Raw genomic sequence first — 25,793 nt, 5'->3', positions numbered from 1 at the left:
TTTTGAGAAAAGATCCAGTCATTGAGTGAGATTCGTTGTTCTGATATTTCTGACGGTCCGTGAAGGCGTCATGAGCAAGTCCAGCCGAACGGCTGCAGGAAATGACGAAAGCAGCCGAGTCCACTCTCATTGGAGCAGAGACAAGACAAGAAGAGAGACATGTCTCTGTGGGAATGTTGTAGAGAGTAACTTAAAGGGATAATTGAGTAAAAGTATGTGACTAGAAAATAACTTTGGTAGAAGTTTAAGTCATTTAAAAAAAAATAAAAAATATTACTTAATATGACATTTACTGTACACAAAGATCAAAAGTAAAATACTTTTTTGATTAATTTACAAAGAAACCAGAAAATATTCAAATATAAGAGGCTGAAAAATCAATACATTATCAATAGTTTTTTTCCTCACAATTTTCTTGTTTTTAAGTTTTTATATTATGTTAAAAATTATGTAATCTTTAAATTTTTCTTTACATTTATACAATATTTTTGTATCATTTAATTACTCTACATTTTAATTTTCCCCCTTAATGTTAAATTAAATCCCTGAAAGACATTTTCCCCATACGTTTAATTGATAAACTTAAACCTTATTTAACGCATAATTCTTTTTCCCAGCTACTTCATATTTTTACATGTTTGTCTGGCAATTTGAAAAAAAAATGCTTCAGATATAAAGTTTAAGAGAAACTTCAAAAACAAACAAAAAAAACACTGAAGAAAATGAGTCCCGCTCATTTTTTAGGGGGTTGTTATGTCTTCAAACAGCTGATGTAGATAAAAAATGTTTGTTCTTCAGCTGTGATTTTAAAAATGTATTTATTTATCACATAAATTCATAAATGGAGTAAAACACATGGGTCTGTACAGGAAACACGAGCTCATGGAGGCAAACACGGCAAAGGTTCAAGAGGAATCGTGGATAACAAAACATTCTTTATTGACTGGAAACAAAGGGACCAAAAAAAACAAAAAAACCTAAATGTGCAGTCAAAATGATCCCAAAACACCCAAGATTAAAATCCTCACATCAACTTCATTTCATCATCAACTTATTAAATCTCCAAAAATTAGATTAGGCTTAATGAGCAGCAAGTAAAGCGCTAATGTTAACGTCATGCCACAAAGCGGAGGAGGAGGAGAGGGGCGGAGAAGGGGGAGGAGGAGAGGAAGGCCAGCCGTTAAAGGTCGTACAGGGCATCATGATTCAAAGCCACAACACAAGAAAAGCATCAGCATCATCAGCAGCAGCAGCAGCAGCTCAGTCTCTCAGATGGCGTCGATGTCGATGTCCTCTTCTTCTTTTTCAGGCGCGGCTGGTTTCACAGTCTCCACTTTGACCTCGCGGGCAGAAGACGAGTAAACGACCTGAGGACAAGAAGGACAGGGAGACAGAGTGAGTGTCTGAGCGGATTATCTACACAGCACTTTTCACACATTACAAGATTTTAATCTGCAAATTGTCCATAAAAAGGCCACCGAAAATATCATCGCTCACGCCCTTTGCAGAGCTAAATAGTGGTTAGTTTGTTTTTTTGTATATTCTATAATATTATCGGGCAGAGATCAGCAGTTAAATGTGGTTTTATTGTCACCATCAGCCAAAGCATTGTTGCAACTCTGTTGTGGAAGAGTCTGCAGAGGAGAAACTGTCGTCTTGTGTGGTTTCGCGACAACAGCCACACGGAGAGGTTTCACCACCAACTTCGCCGGTTTCTTCTTCTCAACTCGAGCAGCAGACTCTTGTCGCGACTTTGTGCTCAAAAAAAACGGCAGAAAACTACTAAACTCACTGAGAAGCTCTAAAAAGAATGACTTTAATAGTTTAAGAGCTGGTGCTTTCTTACTTGTGTACAGAAACTTAATGAGTACTTCAAGTTTTGTCAAAACGATCTGTACTTCTTTACGCAAGAATACGAGAACATTCACTCATTCATCGTCTCAGCTGACACAGGGTTAAAGGTCACAGTGTGGACAACCATTCACTCTCACCTACGGTCAATTTCAAAAGTGTCCAATTAACTTCTATATACACCGCGAGAAAACTGGGAGAAAGGAGTTGCCGTAGTTTTTCCTGCACTTGGTTGAGTTTCATCGACTTTACCTCCAAGTTCTCGTCTTCCTGCTCTTCCTCTTCCTCGCTGCCCTCGCTCTCCTCCTCTGCCTCCTTCAGCCACTTGACGAAAGGCGCGGCCTTGGCGTGGATCTCTTTGGCAAGTTCCTTAGACACGTACTTCTTAGAGACCTGGGGGAGACAGCGAGGGACATTTATGGTGCAGGTTAGATAATAGTGTGTCGAGTAAAGAATGACGGCGTTAAAACTGAACATAGTTTCTTTTTTAGGCTTCGACACACGACTGCTGCCTTTGTTTTGACACTTGATCTAAAAATACTGTAAGATGAGGAAATAAAGTAGAGGACAAGAACAGAAATGGCACTTTTCCATTATACAGTTCTAGCATCAGTCACGTCGTTTTCTCCACGCGTCACAAACAAGTGACTTGTAAAGCAGCTGTTTTGGGTGTGACTGAATCATCAGAATCAGTCGATTAAAAGGATTTGTTCACAGAATAGTCGAGTACTTCCTGCGTGAGCAGAGCAGAGACTCAGTGTGACAGTCACTGAACTGAACGTGGTCGGCTTTCAGCAGCGCCGTCTCTAAACACACCAGACTCCTGTTAAATATTGACATTTTAGACACTTCCTTTGCTAAATGTTGGAGATTAACGCAAGTACTTCCTGCATGAGCGGACATGCAGTCACGTTGTAGTATCGGCTCAACTTGTACCATTTTAAGATGATTCTTCATAAATGTGTGAAATCAGTGCCAGTATTTGATTTGTCTTATCAAAATAAATAAAAAAATTTATAAATTTGAAATTTAAATCTTAAGCACAGACGACTTAAGAATAAAGAAATGGGGTGAATTTTTTTTTTTAGGTTAAAACAAATCAAGTGCACATTTACTTTGTTGTATTGTTTTTGTCATGGGTCAGTTAATAAAGACGGACACTTCTGCTCGACCATCATGTGACGCCGCGTCCGCCTGATCCTCTCAAACTCTGAGCGACCAGACACTCTTCCCTTTTACACACGACAGCAGCAGCAGCAGCATTTCCTGCAGAGCCGTGTGGTCATGAGGCCTCACAGTGTGTAGTTAACAGCAGTCTGTTCAAACACCACTTTTGTACAGACGCAGGTTTTTTGTTTGTTTTTTATAAGTCAATAAAAGTTGTTTGCTGTAAGGTTCAATGCTCTGTTTAGTTGGAAACGCCGCAGGAAAAGATCCAAGTTTTGTTAAAACAAGGAACTTGTTTCATCTGAAAGCTGCTGTGACTTCACATACGTTTACATAGGTTTTAATCGAGCAAATAGGTTCAACTCATATATGTATGTAAGACAGTTCAGGTTTATGACAGAGGGATTGGCACATGTTTGGTGTTCATGTCGCTCTGACAATCCCCACTGAGAAAATCTGCAATTTTACTTCACTGCACACAAGGGGGGGGTCGATCCACTGCTGCCTCCATCAGTGACACAAACTGACCACAAGAGGCAGCAGTGGACCAGCAGCTCCTGTGTCCCCGTGAGCTCTCTATGGGGTTTGGTGTGAGCAGTTTACAAAGTGAGATACAAATACTGCGTTTAAAACACTGTAAGCAATAACTATTTTTGTGAAAATTTGTAAGAGTTTTGGTGATTTGAAATAAATAAAATCCTGTGATTTCAGCTTCTAAATTGTGGACAGTTTCTGGTTTCTTGGCTCCTCTGACAGTTAACTGAAAAACATTTAAAAAGGCCACTTCACTCATAAAATATAGTTGTTTTTTTTACTAATTTCCAGAGATAAATGTGTTTATCGATCACCAGACAGTGGATCTGAGAAACAACAACAGGAGGAAGTTGGTACTGAAAGAAAGTCGTCAAAAGTCAAAGTTACTTCCTTCACACACACACAATAAAAGCCCTTCACTGCGTTTCTGTCAATTATAACATGTATACATATATAACATTATAACAATTTTCTGACCTTTACAGACCAAACAACTTATAAGCTGTAAATGATCATTAGTTGCAGAAAAAGTAAGATTTTTTTTACCTGACAATACACATGATTTTCAGTATTTTTTGTTATGTTCCCTGCTGGGTCGGTAACACAGGTCAGAACAACGGTTCCTGCTGTGTCGACATTCTCCTCACTCTCTGACTCACCTTCTCTGCCCAGGCGAAGATGACCTCCTCCTCCAGCAGGTCTGCGTCGTACAGGTCTTTGAGGATGATGGGAACTCGCGGCAGCAGCTGAACCTGATGCAGCTTCACAACACACTCAAAGCCTCCCATCAGATACTTCTGGGCCTTTTTGTTGTTGTGGCAAAACTGAAGGGGGAAATAAATAAATAAATAAACTCATTTAGACAAAAGAAAAAAGGGAATCAGTCACGAAAGAGTTTAAGCCGACGATCAGGTTTCAACTCACGCGCAGGAAGTGGCGTTTGTACTTCTTGACCTGCTCGCGGATGTTCTCGTCGAAGAGCAGCTCGCTGAGGATGAGCGGACCCATGGCCTTCACATCCAGACGCTCCGCCTCCGCCAGAATCTCCTTGTCTGCCGCGTCGATGCTTCCGTTCTCCTTCCTCAGCTGCAGGAACAAACAAGTTCACTTTAGACACATTTTCCAAACGTGTTCTTCACACCAGCAGCATTTTTCAACAACAATCAACTCAAAACCAACACTAAATATAAATAGGATTCTGGGATTGTCCAGTGATTGGACACTCTGGACGGAGACTCCTAAAAAGGTCTAAAAAGCATGTTTGAGTCGCCGTTCTGTGTTCAGCTCTTCCAGCGCCTCATGGTCACATGATTTCAAACCCAATTGTTAGTAGAAAAACACTTGATAAAATTAGGGATGGGAATCTGTCAGGAGATATGTTAATGGCCTTTATATGAAGCAGTTCTTACTTTCACAAAGTTGTAGAAGAGGTTGACCCTCTCCTCCAGAGGTCTCTCCAGGTCGTCTGAGAGCGTCAGGTTCTTGGCGTGATCGCTGATCTCCTCCATTCGCCGCCTCTGTGCCTCCTCTGTGGTCTCTTCTGCCCAGTCCTCGTCATCATCATCTCCATCCTGATGTCCACACACACACACACACACACACAGGCAGTGGTCAGGAGGGGGAACAGAGGGATACAGAAGGAAAACCTAAACCTTGTTTTGGTTTATCGACAGAAAAGGTCAACTCCAAGTCCATTTGAATGAAAAAGGTCAAATGCACCAACATGGGTTTAAGTGACCTGCTATTACTCACCAAGACTGTGTCATAAATCTGTGCAGCAGAGACTGTTCAGTTTTAGAAACAAACCTAGTTTAACACCTAGTTTTATAATGAATTTGTATTCTTTCATTTTCATTCACTCATCTATTGCACTAGACCTATTATTTTACCATGTTCTCCTTTATCTCATCTCTTGCTGCTCATGTAGCTAATTCATCCATTTCTATATACATTTTTAATTTCTCTTTTACCTGCCGTTTAGTTCACCCACTAGTCATTTAGTCTGCAGTGATTTCCCTCACGGCTGCTTGTGAGTTCCATGATTGCATTTCCTCACTTCTTTCTTTCTTCTTTCCCTCCCTTCTTCACTTGTCCATTGTCATTTTTAATACTATAATAATAAGAATAATATTCTCTAGTGTTACCAGTTTGCATTTTTATTTTATTCATTAGTTTATCTGTCAGGGACAATGCAAAAAGAAAAGGTAAATTTTACACATCACAAATGCATTGCATGTAAGATTTCTAGCCAAGCTAATTTTTTTTTTTTTTACTTGTTGATCGGCAAATTGGAATCTAAATTTTGTCAAAAGCAAAATCGTTTCTGGGTCATTTGCTCATCTTTACAAAAGAATTCAAAGAGTCAAAGACAAGGGTTACAGTCTGCGGCACGTTCACATCTCAAATCTCTTAAATTTAAGAGTTTAGATTAGGAGAAAAAAGTTAAGTAGAAAAACACGACCCCTGCTGAACAACTTCTATATTGACAATCACCTAGTGTAATTTTTGGGGGGACATTATGGTCACTGCAGAAGGCCTTGGCCCATGGGGCTCCGCTCCATTGTGATATTTAACATTGATAAGTATTTATTATTTATATTATAAAGCTGTATCTACTTTGTGCTTTGTCTCAAATCTTAGGTTTCGATAAAGAAAGGTCCGCGTTTCCCACAATAAATCTGAGACCAGGAGAAGCAGGAGCTATGATGAGCCAGTTAGGACTATCAAAGTGATGACTGTTTTTACTGTTGTAGTAGTGATTGCGCTGTAGGAGACGGCAGCATTTCCAGTCGCTCCGCAGCACTTTCTTCTTTTCCACACTTTTACCTCTTTTTTACTCTTTTAAATACCTTTAAACTTCTTTGTGAAGGATTTAACATGTATCCCATGGATACACTGAACTTTAAAACACACACAGGAGCCAGCTCTCTCACTTATTCTCGAGAGAAGTTACTGGCTCTCAGGAGGACAACAAACGGACTGAGGCACAACATCCCAGCGGAGCTGCGGAGGAGCTACCGGGGCTGTAAGGCTGGGGCCAAGCTAAAGGCTAGGCTAGCGGAGAACCGGAGGCGCTTCAAACCATCGCTTCCCTCCGTGATTATGGGGAACGTCAATTCGCTGCCGAATAAGATGGACGAGCTGGCCGCTTTGGAGAACCAGCGGATCTATCGGGAGTGCAGCTTGTTCATCCTGACGGAGACATGGCTAACCGACAGCATACCGGATGCTAACGTGGACCTGCGGGGATTTACTGCGGTGAGAGCCGACAGGAACGCGGAGGCATGCGGCAAATGCAGAGGTGGGGGGCTCATCATTTACGTCAACAACCGATGGTGTAACCCCGGCCATGTCACCGTGAAGGCGGCTTTGTGTGACCCGAATCTGGAGCTGCTTGCCGTTAGCCTGCGGCCATACTATCTGCCGAGGGAGTTCAGTCACGTGATCGCCCTGTGTGTTTACATTCCTCCGGAGGTCAAGGCGCAGGCTAAAGCAGACGCTGCTTGTGATGAGATTCTTAAAGTCACAGCACGGCTGCAGAGGCAACATCCTGAAGCCTTCATAATTATTTCTGGAGACTTTAATAATGTCACCCTGGACTCTACCCTGGCTGCTTTTCACCAGGTTGTCAACTGCCCGACCAGGAAGAATAGGATGATTGACTTACTGTATACCAACGTTAAGGAAGCATACAGAGTCACCGCCCTACCCCCACTGGGAAAGTCAGACCACAACCTGGTGTACATACAGCCCCAATACACCCCCCTGGTCAAAAGGCAGGCTGTCACCACTCGCTCCATCAGGAGATGGACTCCTGAAGCTGAGGAGGCACTGAGAGACTGTTTTGATATCACGGACTGGGATGTGTTGCTGGGTGAGCATGTTGAGGACATTGAGGGGATGACTCACTGTCTCACAGACTATCTCAACTTCTGTGCAGACGTGGTCGCCCCCACCAAGACTGTTCGGTGTTATCCTAATAACAAACCATGGGTAACACAGGAAGTCAAGGCCGTCCTCAACAAGAAGAAGAAGGCCTTCAGGACTAATGACAGAGAGGAGATGAAAGCAGCACAGCGGGAGGTGAAACTCTGCCTGAGGGAGGCAAAGGATTCCTACAGGAGGAAAGTGGAGCAGAAACTGAGGGATAACAACATGAGGGAGGTCTGGGAAGGTGTCAAAACCATCACAGGCCACAAAGCCAAACCCAGGACAGAGGGGGGAGGAGTGGAGAGGGCAAACAATCTGAATACCTTCTTCAATAGATTCAGCCACTCCACCCCACCTCCCACCCTCACTGCGGCCCTCACTGAAGCCTGCTCCCCTCCCCCTCCCAGCACATCCCCACCCAGGTGGCACAGCGGAACCTTCCCCTCCTCCTCCCCTCCTGCGACCACAGCCACCCCCCAACCTGCCCTCCCACTCCCACCTCTCTCTGACACCAGCCATCCCCCCCCCCTTCCCTCCTCTCAGCCACCTCCCTGCTTCACAGCTGATCAGGTGAGGGGAGAACTAAGGAAGCTCCGGCCCCGGAAAGCAGCAGGACCAGACCAGGTGTGTCCACGGCTCCTCAAAACCTGTGCTGCAGAACTCGGGGAGCCACTCCAACGGGTTTTCAACCTGAGCCTACAACTCGGGAGAGTGCCCACCCTCTGGAAGACATCATGCATCGTTCCAGTTCCAAAAAAGAACCGGCCCAGCGAGCTGAATGACTTCAGACCGGTGGCACTTACTTCACATCTGATGAAGACTCTGGAGCGGCTCTTCCTCAACCTCCTCAGGCCTCAGGTACAGCACGCTGAGGACACCCTACAGTTTGCCTATCGGGCAGAGGTCAGTGTAGATGATGCCATTCTCTACCTCCTACACCGAGCCCACTCGCATCTGGACAAGGGAAGTGGCACAGTCAGGATCCTCTTTTTGGACTTTTCGAGTGCCTTCAACACCATCCAGCCCCTTGTACTAAAAGAAAAACTCACCAGAATGCGAGTGGACCCCTGCCTGGTTGCTTGGATTTCCAGCTACCTCACAGACAGACCACAGTATGTCAGGCTGAAGGACATCACGTCTGACACGGTGGTCAGCAACATCGGAGCTCCTCAGGGGACTGTGCTGTCTCCCATCCTCTTCACTCTGTACACTGCAGACTTCTGCTACAACTCGGAAACGTGTCACATCCAGAAGTTCGCAGACGACACGGCCATCATGGGGTGTATCAGAGACAATGAAGAGGAAGAGGAATATAGGAGCCTGGTGAGGAACTTTGTTGTCTGGTGCCACATCAATAACCTGCAGCTCAACACCTCTAAGACCAAGGAACTGGTCATCGACTTCAGGAGGGACAGACCCAGTTCGAGACCAGTTCTAATAGGAGCAGAGGAGGTGGAGGTCGTTCAGACCTACAAATATCTTGGGCTGTGGCTGGACAACAAGCTGGACTGGACAAGCAACACAAGGCATCTGTACAAGAAGGCCCAGAGCAGGTTGTACTTCCTGAGGAGGCTACGATCCTTTAACATCTGCAAAAAGCTCCTGTGGATGTTCTACCAGTCCGTGGTTGCCAGTGTTCTCTCCTACGCCGTGGTTTGCTGGGGCGGGAGCACAACTAAGGCAGACTTCCACAGACTGGAAAAACTCATCAGGCGGGCCGGCTCGGTGGTAGGAATGAGGCTGGACCCTCTGGTGACAGTGGCAGAGAGAAAAACTGTGGACAAACTGCTGAGCATCCTGGACAATGCCAGCCACCCTCTGCACACTGTCATCAGCAGCCAGAGGAGCCACAGAAGCCTCAGCAACAGGCTGCTCCTCCCAAAATACAGGACCAACAGGCTGGGGGACTCGTTTGTCCCCCGGGCCATCAAACTGTACAACTCCTCACTGGGGGGGAGGAGGGCAAACAAGCAAACAAAAAATAAAAAAAACCGGTACGAACTAAACAAACAACAACCACAACAATAACATAATGTGCAATAAAACCCTGGGCATTACGGGGTAACTCTAGGTGTGTGTGTACCTATACCTATGTGTGTGTGTATATATATATATATATATGTATATATGTGTGTATATGTATGTATGTATGTGTATGTATGCATATATAAGTATATGTGTATTTATATGTATGTATGTGTGCGTATGTATGCATGTATCTGTGTATGTATGTATATATATATATACATTGGTTGTGTGTATGTAGGTATACATACATGTATACAGCATGGGTCACTTTCATTTTTATATTTTTATTTTTATTCTTATCTTATTTTATTCTATTCTCTATTTTTAACAGTGCTGTGTATGGATGCTGGAGCTGTTAATTTCCCCGAGGGAACCTCCCAAAGGGATTAATAAAGTCGTCTGTCTGTCTGTCTGTCTGTCTGTTTGACAAACAGATCGGCTCTGTACTCGGTCCATGAACTGTGTCCGAGTCTGTGTGTGTGTGTGTGTGTGTGTGTGTTGAGCCATCATTAGTGCTTAGCAGTTAAGGACATGCAGGCAGCGTATAAGAGACAAAAAGAAAACCCACCACAGCCTGAGGAGCGTCGATGTTGCCGTGGGCCTCCCCACCGCCGGAGCCGTTCTCCTTGTCCTTCTTGCGGTTCTTCTTCTCTTTCTCCTTCTTTGCAGATGCCGATCCACTATCAGTGGCCTCTGTTGTTGGGAGGAGCAGAATCATCAGTGTCTGCGTTTAAAAAGCGGCTGTTTTAAGTTTAAAAAAAAGAGGCAAGAAACCATTTCTCACCTGGTGGGTTTTTGAGGATGAACGTGCAGAGTTTGTGTCTAGTGTCGAGCATGCCGCGGTTTCCACAGGCTTTACAGGAAGTGCCAATGGTTTGTTTCTTGGGGTTGACATTCTGCGAGGAGGACAGACAAAGATTACTCCACTAAACCACAAGAAGAAGGACTCTGCTTTCTAATCAGATATTTACCAGATCAGTTTCAGGGTTGTCGCACTCGGTACACAGCACAAATTTTCTGATGAACCCATCCAGCATGTCCTGCAACTTGTTCGCCTCGTGGGATCCGTTGACGATGTAACGGTCATTTTTGGTATCAAACTGGGTCTGAGCGCCGAGTTCACAACCAAAAAACTTGGTCGGGTCTGTGGAGGAGAAGAGGAAGGACAGCAGAGGCGGCGACATTAAAACAACAAAAACTTTAAACTGTGTTTCCCAAACTTTCCACAAGTGACAAAAAGCAAAATTGTGCGTATGGTAGCAACAAATCTACAACTGCATCTGCAACACACAATATCATTTTTATAAGTAAAACCAATATTTTCCAAGAGATATTCGGTAAATTGATTATTATATCTTTGTTTGTGCACGTTATTTAAAACATATACACATTCATTCATTTTAACTAAAAGATTGGTACAATTCAGCAAATATGCTTGGTGACCCCAGAAAAAGTCTCCCACGACTCATCTGTGGGCCCCAACCCAATGTTTGGAAACCAGTGGTCTAAGAACATGGCAGCAAATGTTTAACTCAATGTTGGGAATCCTCTAAATTAACTTGGCTGGAAAGTGTTTTATTCTTAGCTTCTCCGCTCAAATCCAATGAACAGGTATGATTAGTATTTTTATTTAAATTTATCAACATTGTGCTACATTTGACTACTTTTGTCTTTAATCATAAATCCCATTCATTCCAATTTTTGATATGAACACAATATTAACATTTTACTTTTACAAACATCTCCCACCATCTTGCCCAACTCAATTGTTCTATATTGATCACTTTTGCTGGTTGCAGCCTAAAAGTCTGAACGTACAACTCACTTCATATCGTTTGTCAACACTTCACTTACATGTTGGAGGCCTGTTCAATGCCTTTGCAACATCAACCATGTTGACAATGACTGTCTTGATTCCATTCCCTTTGCCTTCAACCTGAGTGGAGAATGAAAACACAATTGTTTTTCAATAAACACCTTGAAAAAGACGTTTCTTTACATATTTTCTGGAGTGTCGACACGTCTGGACTAAAATCAACGACGCCGAGCCGTTACCTTGGCAATCAGACGGGGCATCTTGTAGCGGTAGAACTGGTCTGACACGCTGCGGTTGACGTTGACAGACATTTTGGCTGGCCGTGAGCACTATCAGTAAGATAAAAGGATCTTGGTTGGGGATTTTTTGGGATCTTCTGTCTGGAAAAGAGGGGATGACATAAACGACTGCAAGCGTGCTCGGTCTCTGACATGAAAAACGTTGTGCCGCTGTGGCCGCAAGCTCCTTGCTTGAAGGCTAGATTTCCACCACACAGGTTCCAACGGCTGCGCAACAGCTCTGAAAGAGGAGAGGCACAAAAAAAGAAAGAGACCATCAATAATTAAAATGGAAAACGATTTAAAAACAAACTCATGCTGTATTATACCACGTCCTAACAAGCGTCGAATGGTTTTATATCTTTGCTCTTATAAAAGGAGATTAAATTACTCAAAATTAAAACACTTTAAATACAAGCCGTCTGACAAACAATCCTTATCGGAGGATTTTCTTTCGCAATTATCAATCATTTAATTTTTTTTTTAATAATTAACAAGTTTTCTGAATTGTTTTCAGCTATTTAAAAGTGATTTTTTTCTGGTTTCTTTGCTTCACAGAACAAAGTCATTAGGACTCGTGATTACACTCGGTGGGTACACGACTTGGACTAAGCGTGAGCAATGGTCACAAAATTCCATTCCGGAAAGTGCAATAAGTGCAATAAATAAATAAATAAAAAATAAAAATAAAAAGTACATTAAAATAAAAACATATAGGAAAAATAAAATAGGTTATTAGAATACAATTAAACAATGGACTTATAGCATAGGAGCAAAGCACAGTGGAAATAGGACAGAATCAGAGGAATCAGGGTTTTTTTTTTTTTTTTTTTTTAAACCTGGGTAAACCTGCTTGTACACTTCAAATGACTCATATTTAACATTGCCACGAGGGGACTGTGTTTTTCCCCCCCTCGGCTGAGTCATGTTTGACGTCATGAACACATTGTCAAACGGAAGTACCGTTGAAAACAAGATCCTTGTTACACCACCACTTAATAGCATCTTTTTTTAGATTGCTACTTTAACGTTGCGAATCATAAACTCACACTCATCTGCTGAAATGAAGTACAAGATGACAACTGTCATATTTACATTAAAGCTGATGCTGATAAAAGTTATTGAGGCAGAAGTGAATGTCATTGGTATTCACGCCCCACCCTAGACAAAAGCTGCCAAGTGTTTACATGGAAGACTGAAAATGACGAAAGCCCTGAGGTCTCAATAAATGAGTCTTAAATTAAACTGGTATTTCCCCAGTGATACCTGCAGTTGGTTAAGACACTTGATAGGTCTGGGTCGGTTTGCTCAAACGATCCTGATCGTTTCAGAACAATGATAATGATAATAATAATAATAATAATAATAATAATAATAATAATAATGATGATAATAATAATAAAGTGACTCATTATCTTTTAAATAGTTTAATCAAATATCCTTTGATATTTAATTAATTTCCTGTGGTGAAAGGTTATAACAGAGCAGCTGCCGCCATTTATCCAGACCAGGCTGATGTGAGGAGCCACAGATTATCCAGATGAGAATTACTTTAACTTAACCAAGTCTGAGCTTTCAATCCTAAAAACACCAGACGGTTTACAAAGAGGGGTGGGTTGTTCTATACAGGGTGTCGCTGGGTTTACACAAAGTTCAATTTAAGACCACTTTAAATTAAATTCCAAGACCAAACGTACAATGGAAACACACACCTTAAGCTAAAATACACTACTTTTAACTACACACAATGTTCAACATGAACAGTACTTTGTTAAGAACATGTGTCGGGTGTAAAAGGAAAACTTATCATTGTCCTAACAGTAATTTATTCACAAAAATTAAGATTAAACGCACCATTTCTTTGTATCGCTTTCTGACTATTTGGACTGTGATCAGTTGGGCCACTCGTGAGCCCGCAATTACACAATGAAATCAAAAGCACTGATAGGTTTACGTATTACTATGCAGGAGAGTTATCAATTAGAGATGCACAATATTGGATGTTCACACACATCCGATATCAGAAGTGCTTGGGCTCTGCATACACAAAATAAACAAAGGGAATAATAGTTGGAGAACACAAGCGTAGAAGTCATGGAGGTAGTCGCCAAGGAGACAAACTGATTTTGTCATTAGTCCTATCAAGCAATCTTGGTGCATTTTGCCGATATCTGATAATACATGTAATATTGTGCATCTCTAGTATCAATTAAATCCTGACAAAACCATCCCTTATAAATATTTTAAGTCTGCATTGAAGCCTCTGCAGTGAGAAAATCGAGCCAACGTCCATGTGACTCAACAGTGAGCAAGCTCAGCAGATTAGTGGAAAGAAAAAACAGCCACATAACTGAATACTCTGCTCAGCTTTTGTGGCTGTTTTCATACAAAAAAAGCCCTTTGTCTTACATGAGGGGCCCCTGGCTTTAGTCACATAAGGCCTGCTCTTGTTTAACAGGTCAAAAACAGGAGGCCTGGCAGCTGCCAAGCACCCCCCCCCCTCTGCTGAGGGTTTCAATGCCAACAACCCAGTCTGCAGGTTATCAGACTGAGTCCATATTAAATGACCCAACTGGTTCATCAGCGGAAACACGAGGTCCAGAGCTTTGGTGAATCAGAAGGGCAGAGGTCGAGACGAGAGCTCAGTCTCGATATCCACCCTCACTGACTATCAGGGTGTTTCTATGCACATTCATACACAAACTCTGGGGAGGTGGTAATGTTGGCATATTGATAAAAAATGAGTAAATGAGTGCATCATTGATGACTGAAATGTCACTAAAAGTTTCCTCATTTCAATACACTGCTGGAAAAATAACAGAAAATGGTGGACAAGGAGGAAACAACAACATTCCAGCATTAGAGGAAGAAGCACTTATTACTTCACTATGCAGAAACAAAATATCACCGCGTGTCAACAGCTACTGACACTCTCCGTGTCATGAATCTGCATCTTCTTGTCTTATCTTCTGGCGGCGAACCAGACATGAATTTTTCTGCCGTCTAATTGCTTATCTCCGCAAACGAGCGGCGAATGGAAACACACAAAAACGTACTTTTTATTCTTTATCCTAAATTTGGTTAAATAAACAGTGATACATTTAATTAAAGTCTTTGTGGGGCAGTTATGGTCAGTCAGCTAAAGCTTAGGAATGTACCACAGGGACATTGTCCAGTGTGCGAGGGTTCTGTCTCATTCAAAGCATTCATGGGCACTTTACAAAAAAATATCTGCATCTGCAGACTTTGAAAAGAGAAACAGCCAGTTTGTCAGTTATGTCGTAACAGTCCAATCAGCGACGTGAAATGGGACATAGGAGTAACTAAACCCGGATAAGAAAAACATTTCTGAATGCTAACCCAAGGAACTGACAACGGAGTGAAAAATCTTACACTTTTCCAACAAATAGTGTGATTGCAATTAGATTTGCCAAGCCTTAGTTCAATATTTACATGGTAAATGTAAATAAATGCTGTGTTCACCCCTAAAGGGAGAAGCCGAAGGAAGAAAAGGAAGTGCTGATTATTTAAACCGTCAGTCAACTACGCTGCAGTCTTTGCCGGGGACAACATAGTAATGGTAAATGTGTTAAAAAATTTAACACAGGAAAAATGGAGAACTATTTTGTTATTAAATGATACCATTCTGTAGGTCAATAGAAAACTAAAAAAAAACAAAAAAAACATATGAATAGTACTGAAAAGTTTGAACATTTTTTGAATGGTGCGTCTACGTGAAAGTATGCGTTAGAAGAAAGAGTTGAAAGATGACTGAAAATGTCTTCATTCATTTCTACGGTGATAATTTCATAGGAAATGCTAAATATCTCAGAAAATATTGAATATTTCAGAAAACACTAAATTGGCCATAAGTGTGAGAGAGGATGCTTGTTTGCCTCTGACTGGCAACCTGCCCAGGGCGTACCTTGCCTTTCACTCAGTCAGCTGGGATTGGCACCAGTGCACCCCCCCACCCTGACCCTCGTGTGGAAGATAAAGCAGTAGAAGATGAATAAATGATTTAGTGGTGATAGGCGTTTTTAAAATAAATAAAACAAAGGTCATTTTCAGCTTCTTAAATGTGAATATTATCAGGTTCCATTGGTCCATTTGACAAAGACACTGTTAAAACCCAAAATTCTGGTCTGTGGACAAAACAAGGCATCCAAGAGTTTGGGAAACACCGATCAGCATTTTCTTGACCAAACAAATACTCGATTAATTAAGAAGGTAATTGACAGATTAATCGGTTGCGAAAACAATCATTAGTTGTAGCTCTACAAGCAATTGAACAGGTGTACCTAATAAAGTGGCCACAGAGTGTATATAATCACGTATTGCACAATATGGAATTAATAAGTATAAATAAACATAATTCAACAGTTGGTGGCGATAATGGTCAAACTGGACCTGGAGGAGGATTTCTCCTTAAAACCAGCAGCAGAAGAAGAGTGGGCCCTGTTTGGGGGAGGAAGCTAAGTTAGCTTAGCTGGGAGCTTGGTGCAGAGTGCGTCATACAGTCAATGTACACGAGTGACGGGACTGGGAGACGCCATTTTGACTCAGTGGCACAGAAAACACGAGAAGAAATAAAGTAAAAAACAAACAAACACAGATGTCAGCATCAAAATACAATTACGTGACGGTTTAGAAATATAAATTGGACCTTACCGTTTTCGCAAAACAAAGACATAAACACAACGCTGATCGTCCAAGAGACGCAGTGAACGGTGTCGGATGGCTGGAGCTGGCGTGTAGATAACAGCAGAGTTCCTTGAATGGTTTATGGCTCTCGAAGACGCACAGTTTAACACCAGAAACCTTCCAAACGGTGCAGGTGCCAGGCTCAGGGGCGGAGGCAAGCAGACTTTCCGGAGCGTCCTCGGGACTTTTCTGGGGGGGAACCTTCGGGGAGGAGGAGAGGCGTTCGGTTATTACACAATTCCCACATGCGCTATACGGTCACAATGACGTTGACATCAGTGGCAGCTGTGGTGGGTGTTTGTCGTTCAAAATGTTACGCGTCGCGACAGAAAAACGATCCCTTCACTGTCCCCCGTTAGACGTTTCTGGGTCCAACGCTGCGTAGCTTGTCCGCGAAGCTAACATGTTTGAGTTGACCCAGCACGTGTTTCGTCACCGAATTCATCACGGAAAAAACATGACATCGCGAAATTAAATCCCTTGAATGTGTGACTATAAAAGTGTGACGACAACACCCGGTGATGCTTCCAACTTACAGCTCCGCGGTGATCGCGGCCCGTTACCGCGTCTCATAGCCTTACATCACCAGGAAATAGCCGGAGCCCAGAGATGCTAACGCCAAGTCACTTACTAGCCCAGTGCTGACGACGCGCTGCGTGTGAAGGTAACGTGATTATAACCGTAGCTTTAAGGGCACTGTTAGCATTTTAGCGAGCTAATGTTTGGCGACGTGAATACGAATTTCGCCGTGAAATCCACGTCAGGGCGAGACGAGGTGACAGAAAATAAGACACACTGTTTAAATTCCTCACCTTACCTCTCGAATGTTCTTCGCAACGCTGCTACTCACGGCGCTTTTACTGTAGAAGTGAAGCTACCAGCCACACGGGGCGGTTAGCCACGTCCGGTAATACCATTCCTTTCAAAATAAATGACCAACAACGACTACACCTTTATGAGTTTTTTTTTGTTGAGGTTTGCTTAGTTGTGGCAAATGGCATCTTTTGTTGGGTTTGGGTTTTTAAGACACAATACTTATTATGACCTTTTTGAATCTTGCAACTAGCAATTACAAAATAAACTAAAACTAGTAAAAACTAAACAAAAACTAAGCATTTACAAAAATAAAAACTATCACACCTGCTCTAAAAAAAAAGTAAAAGTAAATCATATTAAAAACTAAATTTAAGAACTAAAACGATTAAAACCTTGCTCTCCATTAGGCATTTCTCCACTGTAGTTTGGCAAACATAGGGGCCCCGAACAGCATTTTGCATAGGGCCCCCACAAAGCAAGAAACGGTCCTGCCAACATGGATACATTTGGGTCTACCAGGTACAAGCCTGTGCCTCTCTCTCTCTCTCTCTCTCTCTCACACACTCACACACACACACACACACACACACACAATGAAGCGCAAATCAAGGTTATTATAACTAATGAAAACTAATAAAATAACAGAAAAAAAATTTAAAAACGAACTGTAATAAAAACTAAAAATAGCATTTGCAACATCAACATCTTAAGTTGAGCCACTCAAGTTAAGCTGAAAATTATAATACAAGGAACACAACAATCGTCTATATGTCAATACATTAAACTTTTTTACTAAATTATAGTATTTTGTAAATACTACATTTTGAAAACAAAAACGTGACACAAATTCTTACAGCCCAACACAATAATAAAATAAATAAATAAATAAGTGGGCCAAGATCAACAGAAAATAAATTAGGCGATTACTTGAACTTAAAAAAGTAAAAACAAAATGAGCCAGCAGCATCCATATCAATGTTCAAATAATCAAAACAAAACAAAACTTGTAGGAATAATACTTACATTGGAGTTAGTCAGGAATCTTACATGTAACACTCCGACCCCTTCAGGGCCATTTTAGAGCCACGATTTTTGACTTTTTGCCACAAAAACACCAGCCACAGCTCATCACAGTTCATTTTCATTTTGAACATTTAGCTTTGCGTCCCCCTGGTAGCTTGGGGGGGGGGGGGGGGGGGGGGCCTACGCAAGAAACTGCTATGGTTAACTGTGTGCGCTGCATATCGCAGACCCTAGTATACTCATACGTCAGGGTCCTGTAGTATCCCACTTCACCATCGGGTGGCCGTACAAGTCTGGACGCAGGGAATAGGATGCATTCCTACCAAAGAAGAAAAACAGATGCTACAGCTCCCTTGGACACGTCTGGTTTTTCTGCTTGGTGAACGGGACTTAAACGCCACCTAGCAGTTGGGTAGAAGTTCATTTTGCGCATGTGGTGTCCACGCACTCTTTGTACGCGGTGGCTTTTATCCTACTAAAGGAGAGATGGTTTTGTGTCCACGTTGGAGCTGCTGAGTCTTCTCCAGCGCCTCTCACTTGCGGAGTGCCTCAAGGTTCTATTCTTGGGCCTTTTCTCTTCTCCCTGTACTTACTTTATTCGTTTACATAGGTAACATAGCCTTTGTGTTCTCCTATATTTTTAAATGGTCATATTTCTTAGCCTGTATATACTTAAAGTTATAGCATATTCATATTCATATTCATATTCATATTTATATCCTTCAACAGTGTACATTGGTAATATATAGCTAAAAGCACTTCTTGATAGATGCGAACTGCATTTAGTTGCTCTGTACTTGTGACATGTGCAATGACAATAAAGTTGAATTCTATTCTATTCTATTCTATTATATGATATTCTGTTGAATGAGTGAGAAAATATTGAGAAACATTAGAATGTGTGTATGGTCATCTGCTGAAACAAAAAAAAAAGTTCTGCCCCAATTTCACTATACAATGCCTGTGTGTAGTGGCAATAAAGGAATCTTTTTAACACATCACATTCTGTCTTGATGCTGACGACAGTCAGCTTCATATGCCACTAAAACATATTCTGTCAAATTAGGAAAGGAAAGGATCTTTATTGTCATTATACAAACCAAATTGTACAACAAGATTGCAAGGTCAGATGTTTCAATGATTTCTTTGTTATGTGGAGCAAAGAAACAAGAAGATATTTAAATTTAGGAAAGTGAAAAACCAGAAAACTTATTTTGTGTTGGATGTCAATGAAATGTTTGCAATGTTCCAAGCAAAAATGTTGACTTTTAACTCACTTTATTGTTTTACTGTTTACTTTAGTATTTGTCCTCATATCTGTGTACATACATCTGTGTATAAAGTGTTTTAGAAATAAAGTTGGACTGGATTGGATTGTTCATCCGTTTACCGTAAATCACGCTTTTACTTTGAAAAGTCGGACGGAAGTTATCGCCACGAGCTTGACGCGCGCTGCCCTCCTCTGCTCTCGTTGGCTGACGTCGTGACGTCATACGTGCGTAGGCGCTTCCTCAACCCGATAGACTCCTCACAGGAAGGAACAGCAACATAGAAGACGATGGTGAGTATGAAATGGCGAAAAAGGGACCACGAATTCACTCATTCACAGCCCGAGTCTCGACCACCTTGTCCACGGGATGTCTTCGAAGACTTTGTGGACGTGAACTGTGCGACGTGTTTTTGTTTTCTTGTCTAAACTCAGTGAAGCTCCATTGCGAGATGGACCAGCGGTCACATGACAGATGATCACTTTAGTCCCGAAACAGATCATTTGAACAAACTGCGGGTGACTTTTCTCCAAACCCTCCCTCACTTTTGTGTTTGTACAACAGCCGTCGTTGTTATGTGGTTTATTTACAGCACATTTTATTTATTCCTCCCCCCCCATGTTAGCTCTCCGGGCTAGCATGCTAGCAGCTACTCCTGTAAACATTGAAGATGAATTATTACTCAATGTTTGACTTTACATCATCATATTTTTAATGGAGACAACCGTGAAGTTACACCAGGACAATTCACTGCAGTTATTAGTTCATTCATTCACCCTTTCCCACCCTAACATGAACAGGGCTGTAACTTAATACCATAAAATGTTGGGAAAATGTCGAAACCAAAAGTTGTAATGATTTCTTTGTTATATGGAGCAAAGAAACCAGAAAATATTCACTTTTAAGAAGCTGAAAAATCACAGAAACGTATACTTTAAAAAGCACTCAAAGTGATTATGAAAATAGTTGACCATGAATTAATTATCGATTAATTGCAGAGAAACCATAAAATATTCACATTAACCGATTATCAAAATACAATTTAATAATTGATCAATAATCGATTAGTCACAGCAGCCAGAGCTGTAACTAATGATTATTTTCATAATTATTATTTTCACGATTAATCAAGTAATTGATTGGTCCATAAAATGTCAGAAATGTTAAAATAATTTATCAGTTTTAATGATTTCTTTGTTATATGGAGCAAGAAATTAAGAAAATATTTACATTTAAGCCCAAATATCAAATAAATGTGAATATTTTCTGGTTTCTTTGCTTTTGTATAAGAAATAAATCATGAACACTGAATTTTTTTTGGGTTTGTGGACAATAACGGATCCCTTACATTTTAAATGGTAATAAATGCCTTAAAATGACACACTTCTTATTATTTTTAAAGGCAATTATTGAACTATAGTTTTGATCAATATTTATTTGTAAATAACGTGTCGAGGTTGATAATCTTTTAATTATTACTCCGCTGAATTTCTTCACCGTGTCTTCTCACAATCAGTCATTTTTTTGCTTTATCATTATCACTAACCACCCGCCATTAACAAAATAATTCATCCATATTGTTGTTTGATTTTCTGATTTGTTTTTGTTTTTTTGAATGATTAATATCTGTCTACTTAATCCATTCACCTTTTTTTAAATTTTCTAATTTCAGTTTTTTTCCCCCCTCTTGTCCCAACTCTGTTTCTTGTCTTGTGTTTTTTTTTGTGTGTGTGTTTTTTTTTTTCTCCTCCTCAATCTTTGATCATGCATCGTGTCGTTCTCTCCACGCACATCCCGCCTTCTCCTCCCTATCTCACCCACTCCCCCTCCTCCTTGCGTGTCTCCAATCAACCAGGCTGGTCACCGGGTAAGTGTCCCTCGCTCTGTGTCGGGTTCCTGTGTTTTCTGCTCGCTCCTCTGCCTCTGCCTGGCTCGCACTAACACGGGAGCTGGGTTTTTCCTATTTAAACAGAATCGCAATGCGGCCTCCTGCTATTTTCCTGCCCTGGATGTGTGAACCATGATTACAAAACGTGAAACTCTGGAACAAGTCCCCAAAACAAACTAGGAATGCACACATTCAGGATAGGGCCCTCGCGTCCCCACCAAGTCTGGGAGTGTAGCAGTTCCCTGACCTCACTGTCTCCCTCATTCAATAGACTTTTATTCGATCAATCGTATTTATTTATGTCAGTATGACAAACATGCTCCGACGAGTTTGCTCATTTACATATCGTCAAAATGGACGCCAGAATTCAAACTGGCCGACTTCCTGTTTCTAGGGGAATGGTGGCGTCGCCGTTTTGAATCCGCAAAACCTTTGTACAACGTTTCACCTTTGCTGTGTCTAGTACAAATTAGTGTGTTTTTCATGTCGGTACACACGCAAAATTCAAAATGTGCGACTTCCTGTTGAGTTGAGGCCATGGTTACGGCCGACTTTTTTGTTCGTCTTGGTCGCAAAGTTTCGGGAAATTCGGTGGAACTCAATTTTGCCTCTGTTTTCACTTTAGAGAGGGGTCAATATCACATTTAGCCAGACCTGACCTCTGTTTCAAGAGTTTTTATGCACGTTAACTCCCTCAAGAATGTCAGCAAAGCCACGGATATGATAATAATCTGAAGGATTAACAACAGGCTCCTCGCACTAATTTGTGCCAGGAGCCATTTTGGCCCCTGCCATTCGTGGCTCGCGCCCCTAATTATCAACAAAATATGAAATTAGATTTGTGTCAATATTTTCAAGCAACACTATTTTATCTGTTTGAAAATTCCCTTTGTTTTTAATGACGTAAATGACTTCTAAAGCTAATGTCTTGTATCTCTCTGAAGGCCATATCAGTTATGTTATATATCATCATTATTATTATTACTATGAGCCCGTGCGTGTTTGTAAGTCGGTGTTCTTTTGTGTGTCGTTTATTTGACATTGAGTGTCTGAAATCCAACTGTGAACATTCAGTCCACATTAGCCCGTTATGGGTTGTTTTTGGAATAAGAAAAATCAAGAATAAGCAGCGTTCGGAAGAACCCAGTTAGAATTCAGACCATCAATAAGAGCTTTTTACTCACAAGTGTTGCTTTTTAAAAAAAACAAACAAATGTTTGATTTATGAATTAAACTTGTTTATCTACGGTGTAGGAGTGTCACCATTCTCCAAATGCTCAATTCGATTTGATATTTGATTCTCTGCCGTTTTGTTTTTAAAGCTTAAAATTAATTGAATAATTTGTTAACATAATAATATGAATGTAACAATAACATGGAAGGAAACAGCTTTGTACTAGTTGTGACCTGCTTGTCGCTCCGTAGTGTGGTTCCAGATAAAATGTTTAAATCCATGTTTTTCCACCGCTGAATAAGGTCACATGTCTGATGCTACAAACATGTCCACAGCACTAGTTATCGATTTAGTGCGAGTTTGAATTTTGAGGACGTTTTTGCTCCGAGTGAGGACAGAAGCGCTGTCTTGTGTTAACGCAGTAGTTGTTCATAGTCACATCTACGTCCTGTGCTTTGTTACACGCTCATAACACAGTTTACACACCGTGGTATGGTTACTATTAGTTGGCAACAGCTTCAGTTTAGCGGGAGGAGCTAATGTGTAGTCGTGCTACAATAGCTAGAAATCGAGATTGTGACACTCCTACTACTGTACTAAGTGATCTTATGGTTTGTGTGTAGTAAAGTAAAGTTTGGACACTGTTTGGTTAACAAAGACGACGACTGATGATGATGAGGATGACAAGCTAATAATAACCACCAGCAGAAACAACCAGTGGTGTCCCACAGGGCTCTATCCTAGGCCCACTGCTCCTTTCAGTTGTTCTTAAATGACAAAAACGCAGTCACCTAGCCGGTAACTAACTAACCCGTATGTGTCTGTGTGATGCCGTTAGTTGGTCCTGGTGTTAGGTGACCTGCACATCCCCCACCGCTGCAACACGCTGCCGGCCAAGTTCAAGAAGCTGCTGGTGCCGGGGAAGATCCAGCACATTCTCTGCACAGGAAACCTCTGCACCAAGGAGAGCTATGACTACCTGAAAACCCTCGCTGGAGACGTCCACATAGTACGAGGAGACTTCGATGAGGTGTGTGTGTGTGTGTGTTGACAAAACACTTTTCTTTTTACATTTTTCAGGAACTTAACATGTAAGACAACGTCCCATGGTCAGATTACATTACATGTCATTTAGCAGACGCTTTTATCCAAAGCGATTTACAATGGAATTGAGTACAATCAGCCAGGGGTGGAGTCGAACTTGCGACCATGATGTGTTTCGCACACAGGGTACCGGTCTTAACCACTGAGCCACTCCACCCCGATGAGCCGCATGCTGCGGCTCGACGCAGACGTACCCTCTTAAAGAGTTACTTTTATTCGCAGTAACGCAGTAACGTAACATATTACTTTTATTTGACAGCTGTTGAGTTGTAACGTGATAAATGACTTTCCAAAGTAACTACTGTTACTGTTTGGTCGCCATCAATAGAAATGATCTGTAATATTATCAGACCTGACCGAGGGAGCGTTTGTGTGTATACAGCAGCAGAACAGGACCGGCTTCTTTAATGTGAACATTTTCTGGTGACTTTGTGGCGTATAACAAAGAACTTATTGAAACTCAATCATTTCCAGGCTTGAGGAACACCGATCATCGTTTTCTAGAGCAAACAACTAATCTACTAATCAAGAAAATAGTCGACAGATTAATCAGTTATGAGAGTAATTATTACTTGCAACAGACAATTGTTTATGTTTAAAGCTCCAGTGTTTTAGAGAGATAAACAGCGCCGACATCGACCAAACAGAGGCGGAATAAGAACCAAAATTACGCACGACAGCTTTAAAAAAAAACATAAAGCACCGTTAAATAAAAACATGTAATGTGCTGTTGTTTTTTTTTTTTAAAACACCGTCCCCCTCAGAATCTGAACTACCCAGAACAGAAGGTGGTGACAGTGGGCCAGTTTAAGATCGGCCTCATCCACGGTCACCAGGTGATCCCGTGGGGCGACATGGCGAGTCTGGCGCTGCTGCAGAGGCAGCTGGACGTCGACATCCTCATCTCCGGACACACGCACAAGTTCGAGGCGTTCGAGAACGAGAACAAGTTTTACATCAACCCCGGCTCGGCCACGGGAGCCTACAGCGCACTGGAAAGGTAGGAGAGGGGTGGTAGCCATGGCAACCGGGCCGGGCTGCATTCACACTGCAGACCTCCAACTGTCGACACTTAACCTTATTTATTTGTTTGTTTGTTTGTTTGTTTGTTTATTTATTTATTTATTTATTTATTTATTTATTTAATTTTATATTTTTCAAGGTTTAATGAAGATGTAGTTGTATAATTGACTTTATTTTGTAAAGTTTGTAAAGTGAGGAGAAGAAAACAGTGTACCATAAGTGTGCTATAAATTATTTGATTATGTTACAATTAATGATGGAAAAAACACGACATTTTCAAACCTATTTGTTTACTTAAATAACCAAGTCACTGTCCACCTGCAGTACCTGTATGGCCCACCAGAGGGCCACAGCCCCCACTTATTAGTGTGGACTAATGAAAGTTTTATGAATATATTAATATCTGAAGTTATATATATTTATCAAATGTGAAAAGAAATCTGATATCTCACATTTTCTACTCATGTGTGTTCTCTGCTCACAGCAACATCATCCCCTCGTTCGTTTTGATGGACATCCAGGCGTCCACGGTGGTGACGTACGTTTATCAGCTGATCGGCGACGACGTAAAGGTCGAGAGAATCGAGTACAAGAAATCTTAGAGGAGGAAGAGTTGGGTTAAAGTGGCTCAGTTTCTCATTTCATTCCTTTCCACTCTGGGCTGGAGGAGGAGGAGCGCGCGCCCCCCCTCCCCCCCCAACACACACACCCACATAACTCAACTCTAAACGACCCGTGTATCATATTGTTAATACGTCATCAGCATTTGCTCGAGTCAAAGTCGTCATGTGGAAAGTGTAGAGGACGCAGTAATGTCACGCGTGTATCACAAGAAATATTTGGTGCCATTTTCTGTCAATTGTTTTTTTTCCTCCTTTTTTTTCCTGTCACAACATTTTAGCTTCATGTAGTCATTTTTTCTCCCTACAATAAAAATCTAATTTCACTGTCTGTCGTTTTGTCCAAAACAAGAACAACACTATTATTGTTATTGTTAGGAGTAGTAGTTGTACCCCCTTGAACTTTTAATTTACTTAGTAAATTCCCACCTGAGCTGTGGATGTTTGCGGCTCCTCCCGAGTTGCCATGGTTACCTTGTGGTCGCTCTCCTTGCCCTGTCTGTCTTGGTAGGTTTGAATAGTTCTCTGTGCCGATTTAAACTTGTCATCGTCCTTGCGCCAACACACCT

General features: G+C 41.5%; 2 protein-coding genes across 4 annotated transcripts; one reads left to right on the top strand and one right to left on the bottom strand.

The window, feature by feature from the left end:
• Positions 1-915: 915 nt before the first annotated feature.
• On the bottom strand, positions 916-17,226 carry eif5 (eukaryotic translation initiation factor 5). 3 transcript variants are annotated; one of them, XM_058614700.1, is made up of 12 exons: positions 17,126-17,226; positions 16,276-16,509; positions 11,566-11,845; positions 11,365-11,446; positions 10,482-10,654; positions 10,295-10,406; positions 10,079-10,203; positions 4,962-5,123; positions 4,477-4,638; positions 4,212-4,376; positions 2,104-2,244; positions 916-1,367 (listed from the first exon to the last, which is right to left on the bottom strand). In XM_058614700.1, exons 3-12 carry the CDS (start codon positions 11,635-11,637, stop codon positions 1,269-1,271), a joined length of 1,293 nt encoding a protein of 430 aa, XP_058470683.1. In that variant the 5' UTR covers positions 11,638-11,845; positions 16,276-16,509; positions 17,126-17,226; the 3' UTR covers positions 916-1,268. The 3 variants fall into 3 exon arrangements, with proteins under 3 accessions (XP_058470683.1, XP_058470681.1, XP_058470684.1); XM_058614698.1 differs by having other exon boundaries at positions 17,121-17,217; XM_058614701.1 differs by lacking the exon at positions 17,126-17,226 and adding an exon at positions 16,845-17,087.
• Positions 17,227-19,611: 2,385 nt separating this feature from the next.
• vps29 (VPS29 retromer complex component) lies at positions 19,612-25,550 on the top strand. The gene is made up of 4 exons (XM_058614703.1): positions 19,612-19,708; positions 23,316-23,507; positions 24,346-24,581; positions 25,089-25,550. The coding sequence occupies exons 1-4, from the start codon at positions 19,706-19,708 to the stop codon at positions 25,204-25,206; spliced, it is 549 nt and encodes a 182-aa protein (XP_058470686.1). The 5' UTR covers positions 19,612-19,705; the 3' UTR covers positions 25,207-25,550.
• Positions 25,551-25,793: the final 243 nt, after the last annotated feature.

The sequence above is a fragment of the Solea solea genome, chromosome 18 (assembly GCF_958295425.1).
Source record: "Solea solea chromosome 18, fSolSol10.1, whole genome shotgun sequence".
Classification (NCBI taxonomy): Eukaryota; Metazoa; Chordata; class Actinopteri; order Pleuronectiformes; family Soleidae; genus Solea; species Solea solea.
Note: the sequence above shows the minus strand (reverse complement) of the source record. Positions and strands in the feature narration are given on the sequence as shown.